At 46.0% G+C, this 12,677-nt stretch overlaps 1 protein-coding gene across 1 annotated transcript in view; it reads left to right on the forward strand.

The window, feature by feature from the left end:
- Positions 1-11,803, forward strand: part of XPO5 (exportin 5) — a 41,978-nt gene extending 30,175 nt beyond the window's left edge. The window contains exons 21-32 of the mRNA XM_070456378.1: positions 3,708-3,808; positions 5,558-5,654; positions 6,307-6,442; positions 6,950-7,048; positions 7,855-7,901; positions 8,665-8,762; positions 9,388-9,450; positions 10,277-10,359; positions 10,783-10,890; positions 11,017-11,154; positions 11,336-11,500; positions 11,642-11,803. Coding sequence (XP_070312479.1) covers positions 3,708-3,808; positions 5,558-5,654; positions 6,307-6,442; positions 6,950-7,048; positions 7,855-7,901; positions 8,665-8,762; positions 9,388-9,450; positions 10,277-10,359; positions 10,783-10,890; positions 11,017-11,154; positions 11,336-11,500; positions 11,642-11,776 — 1,270 coding nt within the window. The 3' untranslated portion in view covers positions 11,777-11,803. The remainder of the gene's footprint in view (positions 1-3,707; positions 3,809-5,557; positions 5,655-6,306; positions 6,443-6,949; positions 7,049-7,854; positions 7,902-8,664; positions 8,763-9,387; positions 9,451-10,276; positions 10,360-10,782; positions 10,891-11,016; positions 11,155-11,335; positions 11,501-11,641) is intronic.
- The last annotated feature ends 874 nt before the right edge of the window (positions 11,804-12,677 follow it).

The raw sequence follows: 12,677 nt of genomic DNA on the forward strand, positions 1-12,677 counted from the left end.
CTGAATAATATATACCTGTGTGTATGATGGTTACAATCCTTAGCTAATGATAATAAGAATATTTCAGCTAAGTACAGATCATGCACAACTTAAAACTTTTATCACTTGCTTGTCTTTTTCTTTGCCAGGCAATAACTAGTTCCTCTTAATAGTGGAAGCATAGTGCTCTAACTTGCAGGTGTATCAGAAAAGGCGATATTTTAGAAATCTGAATATAACTAGGGCTTGTCGGACGCCCTGCTTATGACTCCTTGATCTGGAGTCAGAGATACCAGAGTAATATGTACTGAATCCTTCTTCCACTGCATTTGAGTTAGAAGTGCAGTCACCATGTTGCCACCTCTTTAGTGAGAAGTCGTTCAACTTAAAAAAATATAACAGCATAGTATACCATATTAATAGAAAAAGGGGGCGACCCAGTTGATCATCTTAATTGACACAGAAAAGGCATTTGACAAAATCCACCACGCTCTCATGCTAAATCCAACACCCTCTGAACAGTGTTGTTTTGCAACAGCAAACTAGGACTAGAAGGAAACTTTTTCAACATTAAAATGATTTTTTTTCCCCAATTATTTGTATTAGTTGGAGGCTAATTACTTTACAGTATTGTAGTGGTTTTTGCCATACATTGACATGAATCAGCCATGGATTTACATGTGTTCCCCATCCTGAACCCCCCTCCCACCTCCCTCCCCATCCCATCCCTCTGGGTCATCTCAGTGCACCAGCCCCGAGCACTTGTCTCATGCATCCAACCTGGACTGGCGATCTGTTTCACAAAAATGATTTTTTCAAAAAATCCATAGCTTACATTAATACTCTGGTGAAAGATATAAAGCTTTTCCTCTGTTATCAGGAACATGAGAAAGATGTCCACTTTCACCACTGTTGTTTACATTGTGTACTAGAAGTCCCATACACAGCAATTAGATAAGAAATAGAAGTAAAGGTGTCCAAATTAGAAAAGAAGCAAAACTATCTGCACAAATGATGATCCTCCCATTTCATGGGAGATCCCCCCCAAAAAAAATGCCAAAAAAAAACTACTACTGCTAATAAATAAATTCAGCAAAATTATAGAATACAAGATCAACGTACAAAAATCAGTGTTTTTATACACCAGCAATGAATGATCCCCAAAGGAAATTAAGAACGTAATTACATTTGTAATAGCATTCAGAAGAATAAAGTATCTAGGAATCAATTTAACCAAGGGATATGAAAGACATATTCTGAAAACTAAAAACCATTGCTGGAATTAAAGAAGACCTAAAGGGAAAGGCATCCTGTATTCATGAACTGAAAGACTCAAGTTCATTAAGATGAAATATTACCCAAAGCAATCTGAATGTTGAATGCAATCCCTATTGAAATTCCAACAGTGGGAATTCCCTGGCAGTCCAGTGGTCAGGAGTGCACCCCTTCTTCTGCAGGGGGCACAGGTTTGATCTCTGGTCAGGGAAATAAGGTCCCCCAGGCTGAGTGGCAAACAAACAAATTTCCAACACTGTTTTGTTTTACAGAAAGCTGATCCTCAGATTCATATGAATTGCAAGGAGCCCCCAAAAGCCAAAACAGTTCTGAAAAAGAAGCACCAAATTGGGAGACTCAGACGTCTTAATTTCAAAACTTATTGCAGAGCTAGAGAAGTCAAAATAGTTTGTAACTGAGAAGGATAGTGATGGTGCTTTAGTCACTGAGTTGTGTCCAACTGACTCTTTGCAATGCCATGGACTGTAGCCTGCCAGGCTCCCCTGTCCATGGGATTTTCCGGGCAAGAATACTGGAGTGGGTTGCCATTTCCTCCTCCAGGGGATCTTCCCAACACAGAGCTTAAACCCACATCTCCTGCTTGGCAGGCCTGTTCTTTACCACTGAGCCACCTAAGAAGCCCACTGAGAAGGGTAGACATATAGAAACAGATAATCGCATCAAAATGCACAAAAGGCTTGAATAGACATGTCTCTAAAGAAGATATACAAATGGTCAATATGGCCATGAAAAAATGCTGAACATCTTTAGTCATTAAGGAAATGTAAATCAAAACTAAAATAAAGAAACCTCACACCCATTAGGATGGCAGCTATCCAAAAATCAGAAAATAAGTGTTAGGAAGGATGTGGAGAAATTGGGACCCTTATACACTGTTCGTAGGAATGTAAAATAGTACAGCTGCTGTGGAAAACAGCTTGGCAGTTCCTCAAAAATTAAAAATAGTGGGAATCCCTGGTGGTCTGCTGGTTAGGACTCTCTGCTTCCACTGCAGGGGGCCCAGTTTCAATCCCTGATCAGAGAACTAAGACCCTGCAGTGCAGCACCCCCCCCCCCGAAAAAAAAAATTTTAATTCGACAATTAAAAATTGAAAACAGAATTACCATATTAAGCAGCAATTCCAGCTCAAGGTATATACTCAAAAGAATTAAAATTGGGTCTTAAAGAACTATTTATACAACCATGTTCATAGCAGCATCACTCGCAATAGCTATATAAAACGTGGAAGCAACCAGAGTGTTCATCAGTGGGTGAGTAGATAAGCAAAATGTGATCTATACAACAGAATATCATTCAGCCTTAAGAAGGAGGGAGTTTTTGCAACATGCTGCAATATAGGTAAACCTTGACTTTATGCTAAGTGGAGTAAGCCAGTCACAAAAATGCAGTTTAAAGGAGTGTGGTGATGAATGCACATGGTTAGGTTGTTTTAAAAATTATTGCAGGTTTTCAAAAAATAAGCATGGTCTAAAATAACCGTATCCATCTTTTTAAAAGTTATCTATTTATCTATTTGGCTGTGTTGGGTCCTAGTCGCAGCATGTAGAATCTTGGTTGCGGCACACAGACTCCAGTTATGCTCAGACTTAGTTGCTCCATCACATACAGGATTAGTTCCCGAACCAGGGATCGAACCCGAGTCCCCTGCAATGCACAACGGTTTCCTAATCACTGGACCACCAGGGAAGTCCTTCAGTGTTCATCTTAAATATTTAATCTGCCTGGTCCATTTTATATTCTAGAATTTTCTGTACATTTGATTTTTTTATAATTAACCTTTAAAAGAAAAATAGGTAGCTGTGCAGATCTCTGGCTGTCATGTTCAGGGGTGCCATTGCTGTGGAAGACAGATCAGGCCCGTACTCTAACAAAGCTGATAACTGTTGAGGTGAGTCATTTTTGGTGAGGAGGAAATGCTCACGTTAGGAACTGTAGATGTGCCGCTAGGAGGCTAAACAGCTGTCAGACATTGTTGGGTCCACCCTGCTGGATCAGAGACAAAATATCCTAAAAAAGAGGGGTATATCACTACCTGCTGTCTGTTCCTGTCTTCCTGCATCATAGTGCCTCTGACATCTCATCCTTAATCACTGACAGTCAGAAAACAGTGCCCAGGCATTGTCTCAGATTTGAAAGAATTTTGCTTTCCAGCTTTAGACTGAGATGTTGTCCAGCTCTCTCAGAATTCGGTTCTTGTTGATTGCTGTTAGCTGTTGTATACCATACAAATAAACTTAATAGCTTCAAGTCTAACCCCTTCTCCAGGGAAACATTTAAATTCTCCTGCCAAGAATAGTGCTGATAGGAAGATGTCTGTCCACAGATGTCTGTCTGTGTGGAAATGTAATATCATTGAATTATAAGGTGAAATCCACTCTTTCCTTCTGCAGCAGGATAAGAAAATTCACACAGCGTTCTTATTTTTTTTCAGAACTCACAATACATTATACGCACCAGAAATGCTAGCCAAAATGGCAGAACCTTTCACAAGGGCTCTGGATATGCTTGAAGTGGAAAAATCTGCTATTTTAGGTAAGGAATCTAACCTTTTTTTTTTTCCTTGAGGTTCACCTTATCCCTAATGCAGCTTCATTGTGCCTTGCGTCCCTTTCTCCTCACCTGGCAGTACCTTGACCACTAGTTTGTTCAGAAATGCGCATATGGAATTCCTGCAGGCTTTCTGGAAACAAATACATTCACTTCATTATCTTAACATACAGAGAAGGTCTCCAGAAGCATACACACCCCACATTAACCCCTCCTCCACTTTACCTACCAGCTGGTGGTACATGTTAGAGCGTTTAGATTGTAAATAAACCATGGTTTTTGGACTTGAAGGATATTAGCTTACTTACCTGTCTTTTGTATGGGGGGCAGGGGGAACGGGGAAAGTAATCAAACAATTAAGCTTAAATAGCTTTAATCAGTAAAATATTATATTTATTATTAAGTTTTTAAAGGAATAGTTTCTCAGTCAAGTTTCTCAAGTTTTGCCTTTATCAGAACATTGCTTTAACTCGTATTTCCCATTAGCAAATAACTTTACAATCATAACCGTGATACGTGCTGTGTAGGAAAGTGACTGGGAGAGAGGGTTTATTGGAAGACCCAACCCAGTCGTGGAGAGGAGTCACAAGATTGCCTCTGAGTGGAGACTTAGGATGCACAGGAACCAACCAGACTGGGGGGCAAAAGGAGATGCTGAGCATTCTAAGCAGACAGGAGTGGCAGATGCCAGGTCCCCAGGCATGAGGCAGAGAGCTCAATATATCCAGGGAGGAGGAGGCGACTCGGTGTGGCTGGAGCACGGAGAGCAGGGTGACCGGTTAGAAGTTGGAACTGGAGACAACAGAGTTGTCTAAACTGTGTGCTGATCTCTGAAAGTTCAGGCTGGCACTCCATCACAGCCCCCACAGTGTTTCTTGCCCCGGCTATCACCCTTGCCTGGGCCTGGCCATGATTAAGCAGTCCAATGAGCATACCTCAGCTATGACTTAATGACAAGAAGACTGTCGGTGTCCCTTTCCGGGGCCCGTCTGTCTTGACCTAAATGATCCTGGGCCATTTCCTTTGGCACCACTACTTAAGCTCCCTGTTTCAGACACCAGTAAAGATAGAATATCCAAGAAATGTCTTACTATTAGTATAAAAAGTAGGTTTTGCTTCACCACCTATTCCTCTTCCATCCCCCTTCAGTTATGCAAATTAAGCCAGGAACGTGTGCTGTAGAAATGTGTGACCAACCAAAACAGTAGAATGGGTAAGCAGTTCCCTCTGGCAGCTGCCAACCAGAAGCAAGGCCGGAAACAAAATTGCCTCTGATTAGAAGTACAGATCTTCAATGGCAGCTGTTATACTGAAATAAATGTACTTCATTTTGATCTGCTATACATCTCGGCCATTTGCATAAAATTTTGCTTGAAAAAGAGATTTTATGACTTAAAAGGGAAGGGGTACATTCCCAGTGCTTTATGGAGAGATCATTTGGGGCTGTCATTGTGTGCTTCGGTACAAGTTCCAGCTGGAGAAACCCAGGTGAAAGTTGGAGTCCTCAGACCTGGACACTTAAATGGCTTTCACCTTTTCCTGCAAAGGCAGTGTAGCAGTCCCTTCAGGGAATCTATTAGCATCTCCTGCTGGTAGAAGACTTGGTTAGCTGCTTCGCATTTATCGCACCCCACCCCACCCCCTGCTCCCCAAACCACCTCTGCCTGCGGGAGGGTGCTGGTAGGTTGAGAGCCTTCGGCAGTGGACCAGCAGGTTCCTGACCCATCTTTGTAGGATTACCTCAGCCTCTCCTGGAACTGAATGACTCTCCTGTCTACAAAACGGTCTTGGAAAGAATGCAGCGTTTCTTCTGCACCCTCTATGAAAACTGGTAAGGAACCAGTGCTGCCTTTTCGTGTTCTTCTCCTAGACGTGCACTGTATAGGAATGGCCTTGGGGTTTACATCTGATCCAGCATTCTAGTGTACAGGTTATATGAGGACAGAATTTGACTGATGAATCTAGTGTCAAATCAAAATGAACAGGCTGATTTCCTCTTTTTTCTTTTTTTTTTTTTTTTTAATTGTCACATGTGCCTTTAATCCTAGCCATGACTTGATATTTTAATGCCCACCTTAAGTCTATTTCCAGTGCATATAATGATGAGATCAGAGTAGAAGATACAGTGATGGGGATGCATGTTCTCAGACCCCTCACTACTCATAGCCCACTTTCCGTGCGACACTAAAAGGTGGCGGCCATGTTTGGTGGCCTGGGGTCCTGGTTCTGGCATCAGGGGCGGGGGGTAACTGACTCTGCTGTCAACAAGTTTCCTTAAAAGTGGGGGCTAGTATTTTCACTTCTGATAGAAGATTAAGTCCACGTCTTCGAAGGATGCTGATTAAACTGAAGTTCTTTTAAGGAAATACAGTGAATTGCATTTCTAGCTGAGAAGTCTTCTCGTAGACAAGAGATTCCCAGGGGAGTCAGGGATGGTGGTGACAGATCATGGATTTGACGTTGTCCATGATTTTCCCTTGCAGTTTCCATATCCTCGGGAAGGCAGGCCCTTCCATGCAGCAGGACTTCTACACTGTGGAGCATCTGGCCACCCAGCTCCTCAGCTCTGCCTTCGTCAACTTGAACAATATTCCTGACTACCGACTCAGACCCATGCTTCATATCCTTTCGAAACTCCCTGGAAAACCCCCAAAGGGCCAGAAGGTTAAGACAGGAACAGTTCACAGGCATTAGAGGAGGCAGAGCTGAGCTCTGTGAAACAGATAGTCATTTCTATTCAGTATACAGTAACCACATTAAAAAGACAAGAAGATTGAAGTAAACAGCAGGGAGAACCTGAAAGCAGTTCAGGGGGTCCTGAAAGCTCTTTCTCCTTAGGGATAGATATCTTTACCCTCCCATTGCTTGGAAAGATGGGAGATGAGGCTTTTATCCCTTTTCTGTACTATGTCAGGTGCCTCTCTTTGAAGACACACTCATACTGCATTCTCATTTGGATTCTTTGTTTTCATTTGTTTGTTTTGGGGAGTGTCCTTCTTCCCTGAAGTTACAATATAAGGAGAGTGGTGAAGGAGAGCTTATTGTAGTTCCAGCCTCACAGGGGAGAGGTGCTTTAGAGCAACAGGGTGTCGCTTGTATGCTAAGGCTCCTTAACCTGCCTCGGCACGGGTCTTTGTGAAGCCTCTGGTGCTCTTCTGTCCCCCGGAGCACTATGAAGCCCTGGTGTCTCCCATCCTCGGACCTCTTTTCACCTACCTCCACGTGGTAAGAGATCAGTCAGGAAAGGGTAGCACAGAGACCTTAGAGCTGGTGGCCTCTTGTGAGTCTCACAAGCTAAGAGCTCCCAGAAGTGTTGTCTCCTTGCCCTGCCAGGACAGCTGCAAATCCACCCCACCCTACCCCCCCCCCCACCCTGCCCTGGATAGAGCAGCTCACCCAAGAACTGAACTGGTTGCATTGCCCACCAAGCACATGCAATCTCAGGTTCTGCTCTTGTCCTGTTAACTGAGGAGAGGTGGTCAGTGGAGTGCTGTTCGGGGGGGTTCTGTTTCCCCAGCTCTGGAATTAAGCAGGGAGACCAGCTGGGCAGAGAATACGGTGTGTCTAGAAGAGACTCAGGAATTCTAAAATGCTCTTGATCCTTACCAAGCAAAGAAATGTTTGATATGCTGCCCTTGACTCGGGTTTGGGAGAGGATGTTGTTCCGTTGCTGAGTCATGTCTAACACTCTTCAACCCCATGGACTGTAGCCTGCCAGGCTCCTCTGTCCATGGGATTTTCCAGGCAAGAATACTGGAGTGGGCTGCCATTTCCTTCTCCAGGGGATCTTCCCAGACCAGGGATCAAATCCATGTTTCCTGCATTGTCAGGTGGATTCTTTACCACTGAGCCACTGTGGGAGAGGTTACAGAAAACCATATCTGGTTTTTTAACCTTGTGGGATTTCTTAAGGCTCTGCAATTGTTACCTGGACTCATCCTCAGCTAATTCTAACCACAAAGTAGCCCTTAGATATTATCTTTTCCAGCCTTCCCCCCAGTGTAGTGCTTATTTCTGTTTTGTTTTCCCAGAGGCTTTCCCAAAAATGGCAAGTCATCAACCAGAGGAGCCTGCTTTGGTAAGGGAGTATCTCTTCTCCTTGATAGATGAGCTTGCAGCCAGGTTTGGGATGAGAGAAGGCAGCCATAGGGTAGGAAGGATTCTACCATCCCAGGTCTAGAAGAGTAGTGGCTTATAGTCATGCTCAGCCTAAATGGTAGAAGAAAGGATTCTACCATCCCAGGGCTAGAAGAGTGGTGGGTTTTAGTCATGTTCAGCCGAAATGGTAGATGGCCTTTCTGTGACAGGCGAACTCGGCTCAAGCTTTCGTTGGGGGTACCGTCAGCTGCCTTAGGTGAATGCTAAGACATCCTTACCACTTAGGATTTTGATCTAGTCCCCTCGAGCCAACTAGATAGTCACAAGTGTTATAACAATGCCCCTCGGTGATCACTGCTGCTGCATACAGGCTTTCTGCAGATGTGGAGAGCAGGGGTCACCGAGGGTCACCCTTTGTTATGGTGCCTGGGCTTCTCATTGCAGTGGCTTCTCTTGTGGCACATTGGCTCTAGGGTGTGTAGGCTCAGTAGTTGTGACACATGGGCTTAGCTGCCCTGTGGCATGTGGGATCTTCCCGGACCAGGGAGCGAACCCGTGTCCCCTGGGTTAGCAGGTGGATTCTTAACCATTGGACCACCAGGTAAGTCTACTGCTGCCCATTCCTAACATCCGAGTGGACTGTAGACCAGGGAAGTCAGGAGAAGGAAGTGGGTGCAGAGGGCCTGGCTAGGGTCACTGCCTCTTTGGCATTCCCATGAGACTTGGTCCCTGGTTTTCTGCAGTGGAGAAGATGAGACAACAGATGAAAACCCAGAGTCTCAAGAGATGCTGGAGGAACAACTGGTGAGGATGTTAACCCGAGAAGTCATGGACCTGATCAGTAAGTGGCGTGGGAACCAGGGGTAGAAGACAAGCCTTTTTCTGGAAAAACAGCTGGTCATTCACCTAACATGTTTGCAGCAACACTGACAGACTGATAAGAAATAATGAACTAAATAGAAACTAGGTAACCCTTAAGTCAACTTTTAAAGACACGTTATGAATTGTGAACTGAATTGTAGTTGTTCATACTAAGGCCAGTACATGAAGAAATGGTTCACATAGTAGGAGGAGTTTGGATTAATGGTAGGAGTAACTTCCTAGCTTTGTCAAACGGGGAAACTTTTAATTCTTGGACATACAGGTGGTTATATTTCTGTTTTATTTTTTGGTTAGTTCATTTGTTTGACATCCAAAGTAGACCAGTTATACCTATGAGCCCTCCACTCCGAGTCAGTTACTCTTAGGTCATTCTGTAATTTCCGTCCAGTTGATTGAACTTGAAGAGGGACCAGAACACAATCTGGTCAAATGCTTCGGTTTCTATTGGTGAAGCCAACTTTTTGCCTGGACGGTCCTCTACCTTCCCCCGTCCTTGCCTGCCCAGAGACAGTTTGGGATCCACTGGCCTGAGATGGCTGTTGTCTCGTGATAATCAGCCCAGTAACCCTGCTTTCTTGCTTTAGCTGTGTGCTGTGTTTCAAAGAAAGGTGCTGACCATACTACTGCTCCCCCTGCAGATGGAGATGGTAAGTGAGGCTGTTGCAGCCCTTGGAGGTCAGCTGTTAAGCTCCTACTCCTAAATATCATAATTTCTGTAACCAGGTCAGTTCCCATAGAAACCATGTCCCTAGCAGGCTAGTGTGGAGGAGACTTTGTACAGGTACATGTAGCTTTCCCCTGTACTGGCCCCCTTGCGTGTTCTCCCAGTACCATCCCCCCACAGAGCCTCTGCACTGGGTGATCCCTCTCTCCAGATTCTGGATCAATCTATCCAGAATGATTGTTCTCCCAGCTATGTGCTGGACCAGCCCAGTGTATTGTGGCTTGTATTCAGGTCTCTGCTCAGATGTCACCTCTGAGGGGTGTCTTTTATGACTGTCCTATCACAGACAGCGGCGCCAGCCTCTGGTCTCCTCTGCTGTCTTACCAGCACTGATCACTGCCTGACATCATGTTTTTCCTATTTTATCAGTGACTTCTCTCCCTCACTACAACTTAACTCTCAGCAAGGAAGGGATTTTGTCCTATTCCTATTATATCCCCAGTAAGTAAATCAGTGTCTGCTACAGTGGGTGCGCAAATATTGGTTCAATGATAAAAGAGCCTCCACGTTTGTGGCTTTTTAAGTAACTATCCAGAAAAAATTGTTTTGCAAGTGTACAGTTAGGTGTATCGCTAGATCTGCCATGGGCCAGGGCTTCTACACCCTCTCATGAGCCTAACGGGCTGTCCCAGTACCTAGAACCACCAGTCAGCCCAGGATCCTCACTCTGCTTTACTCCAGGCTTCTGTCAGAAAGGACACCCTCTGTTCTGAAAGGATGAACCTTAACATTCTGCTCTCTGCTTACAGATGAAGAGATGATGGCCACGGAGGTAGCCCCCTCAGCCATGGCGGAGCTTACAGACCTGGGGAAATGCCTGATGAAGCATGAGGTGGGTGAAGGGGCAGGTGAGGTTCTCTCCTTGCCCTGCTGGGGAGCCCGCATCCACTTTACTCACTTTCTGGTACCACCTGGAGGGTATTTTGGTAATATTTCTTCATATGGGAAAGGCTCAAGGCCCCAGTATTCCCATGACGGCATGGGTCAAGGCTCAGATAAACACCCAGGCACATTGCCACCAGGCCCTGGTGTTCAGCCTCCCCGAGCCTAGGTTCTATCTCCTTCCTGCACAGGTTTTCTTTTCTATACTGGTTGGTTCCTGTTTTTGATGGCCTGATAGCAGAAATAAACTCACATCTCTTCAGTAGCTGCTTCTATCATTTTCCTGCTTACCTGTTGAAACGCTGGCTCCTGATGCATAATACAGAGAACACTGCTTGAGTTCTCATTGTATTTCTTCATCCTTGTCCCTTAGGATGTTTGTACAGCACTGTTAATTACGGCCTTCAACTCCCTGGCCTGGAAGGACACTCTGTCCTGCCAGAGGACGACCACACAGCTCTGCTGGCCTCTCCTCAAACAAGTATGGTTCCTTATCCCTCTTCTCACCCCTTATGAAACGTTGGGGGGGTTGAATCAGTTGGACGAACCGGGGTGCTGGGGCCTTCAGAGAGCCCCACTTCGGCCCTGAGCACAGCTGTCTCCCCAGGTGCTGTCAGGGACACTGCTCGCAGATGCTGTTACATGGCTGTTCACCAGCGTGCTGAAGGGCTTACAGACACATGGGCAGCACGACGGCTGCATGGCTTCCCTGGTCCACCTGGCCTTCCAGATATATGAGGCGCTGGTGAGTGGAGAAAGCCTGTGGGCAGGATGGCTGCAGCTTGATCCCTCACAGGCCGCTTCAGTCACTTGGGCCTTAATAAACTCAACACAGGCAGTTGCCAAGTTGCTAGTGCTACCCCTGAGACGTGGGTGTGGCAGGGCCCAGACCCATGCCATTGAGTGGGTTTATCCCTACTTCTCAGCGGCCCAGGTACCTGGAGATAAGAGCTGTGATGGAGCAGATTCCAGAAATTCAGAAGGACTGTCTGGACCAGTTTGACTGCAAGCTGTTGAACCCCTCTCTGCAAAAAGTGGCTGACAAGCGCCGGAAGGACCAATTCAAGCGCCTCATTGCTGGGTGCATTGGGGTAGGTCTCTCTTTTTCTTGGTGCTCCTAACCACCTTTGCAGTCACCTCAGAAACCTGTGGTCACGCCCATTATGGTGAGATAATCCTTAAAATAACCTACTACTCGGGCCCCAGCATTAGTTCTCTTTTGTCTTCCACAGAAACCTCTGGGCGAGCAATTCCGGAAAGAAGTTCACATTAAGAATCTTCCCTCCCTTTTCAAAAAACCAAAGCCAATGCCAGAGACAGATGCGCTGGATGAGGAGGGCGGCCTGGCCACCATCTTTGAACCCTAAATCAAGCTGTTGCGCATCCTCCCTCGACCTTTATTGTCATCTCTTCTTCCCCTGTGTAGCTGATCTCTAGGCCCCTCTCCACCGCCACCTCACTTCCCACCGTCGTCAGCCTGGAGAGAGATCCAGGGCTGGAGCTGGAGAGAGCGGGCCCTGTTTAGGGCCGGAAATCATTGTGCTCAAGTATCGAGAGAGAGGGAGTCAGGGCTTACACCATTCTGTCTAGATTTCCCAGGTATCTCCCATCCTCTTTGGAGTTTTGCCTTTTCCCAGAGAGAAAAGCTAGAGCAGAGCGGCCTCTCCCCGAGCCCTCCCGTGCCCAGGCAGCCATACACCCGTGCAGAGTGGTAACCAAGGGCGCCACACCCAGTGCTGCAACCAGCCAGGCTTGCGGTGAGGGCTCAGCCCTGAACTACTTGTGCCAGAGTTTCTCCTGGGTCGTTGCAAGTTCCACTGAGCCCCCTTGCTGCTGGGCTGACAACCTTCCCCATTTTCCAGGGGCATATCTGGGTCAGGTGCTGAACTGAATTTGGCCAGTTCCCACTTTGTTTTGAGCAAGAATCTGGTCACCTGAGGGGATCCATGGTATGAGCCACTGCTAAGCTCTGGGTACAGTATCAATATTAGTACCTTCAGGGACCAGGGCTGGGCCAGGGTCTGTAGTGCTAACATCCCTCAGAGCTCACACATTTTATCCTGCCATGAACTCAGTGTTGTTTCCCCAGCCCCCAGGGTCCACTCAGACACAAGAGCCACAGTACCCTATCTAGTGTCATGTGATGTCACTGGCATTTAAGGATAAATCCAGACCAACCAGGCTGTATCTGTGACAAGCAGCTAGCTAAGCCACTGGTCTCCTCTCCTAGGACTAGCTGAGTCCAGGTGCCTTCAAAAATCTCATGGT

The sequence above is a fragment of the Odocoileus virginianus genome, chromosome 27 (genome assembly GCF_023699985.2).
Source record: "Odocoileus virginianus isolate 20LAN1187 ecotype Illinois chromosome 27, Ovbor_1.2, whole genome shotgun sequence".
NCBI classification, from domain to species: domain Eukaryota; kingdom Metazoa; phylum Chordata; class Mammalia; order Artiodactyla; family Cervidae; genus Odocoileus; species Odocoileus virginianus.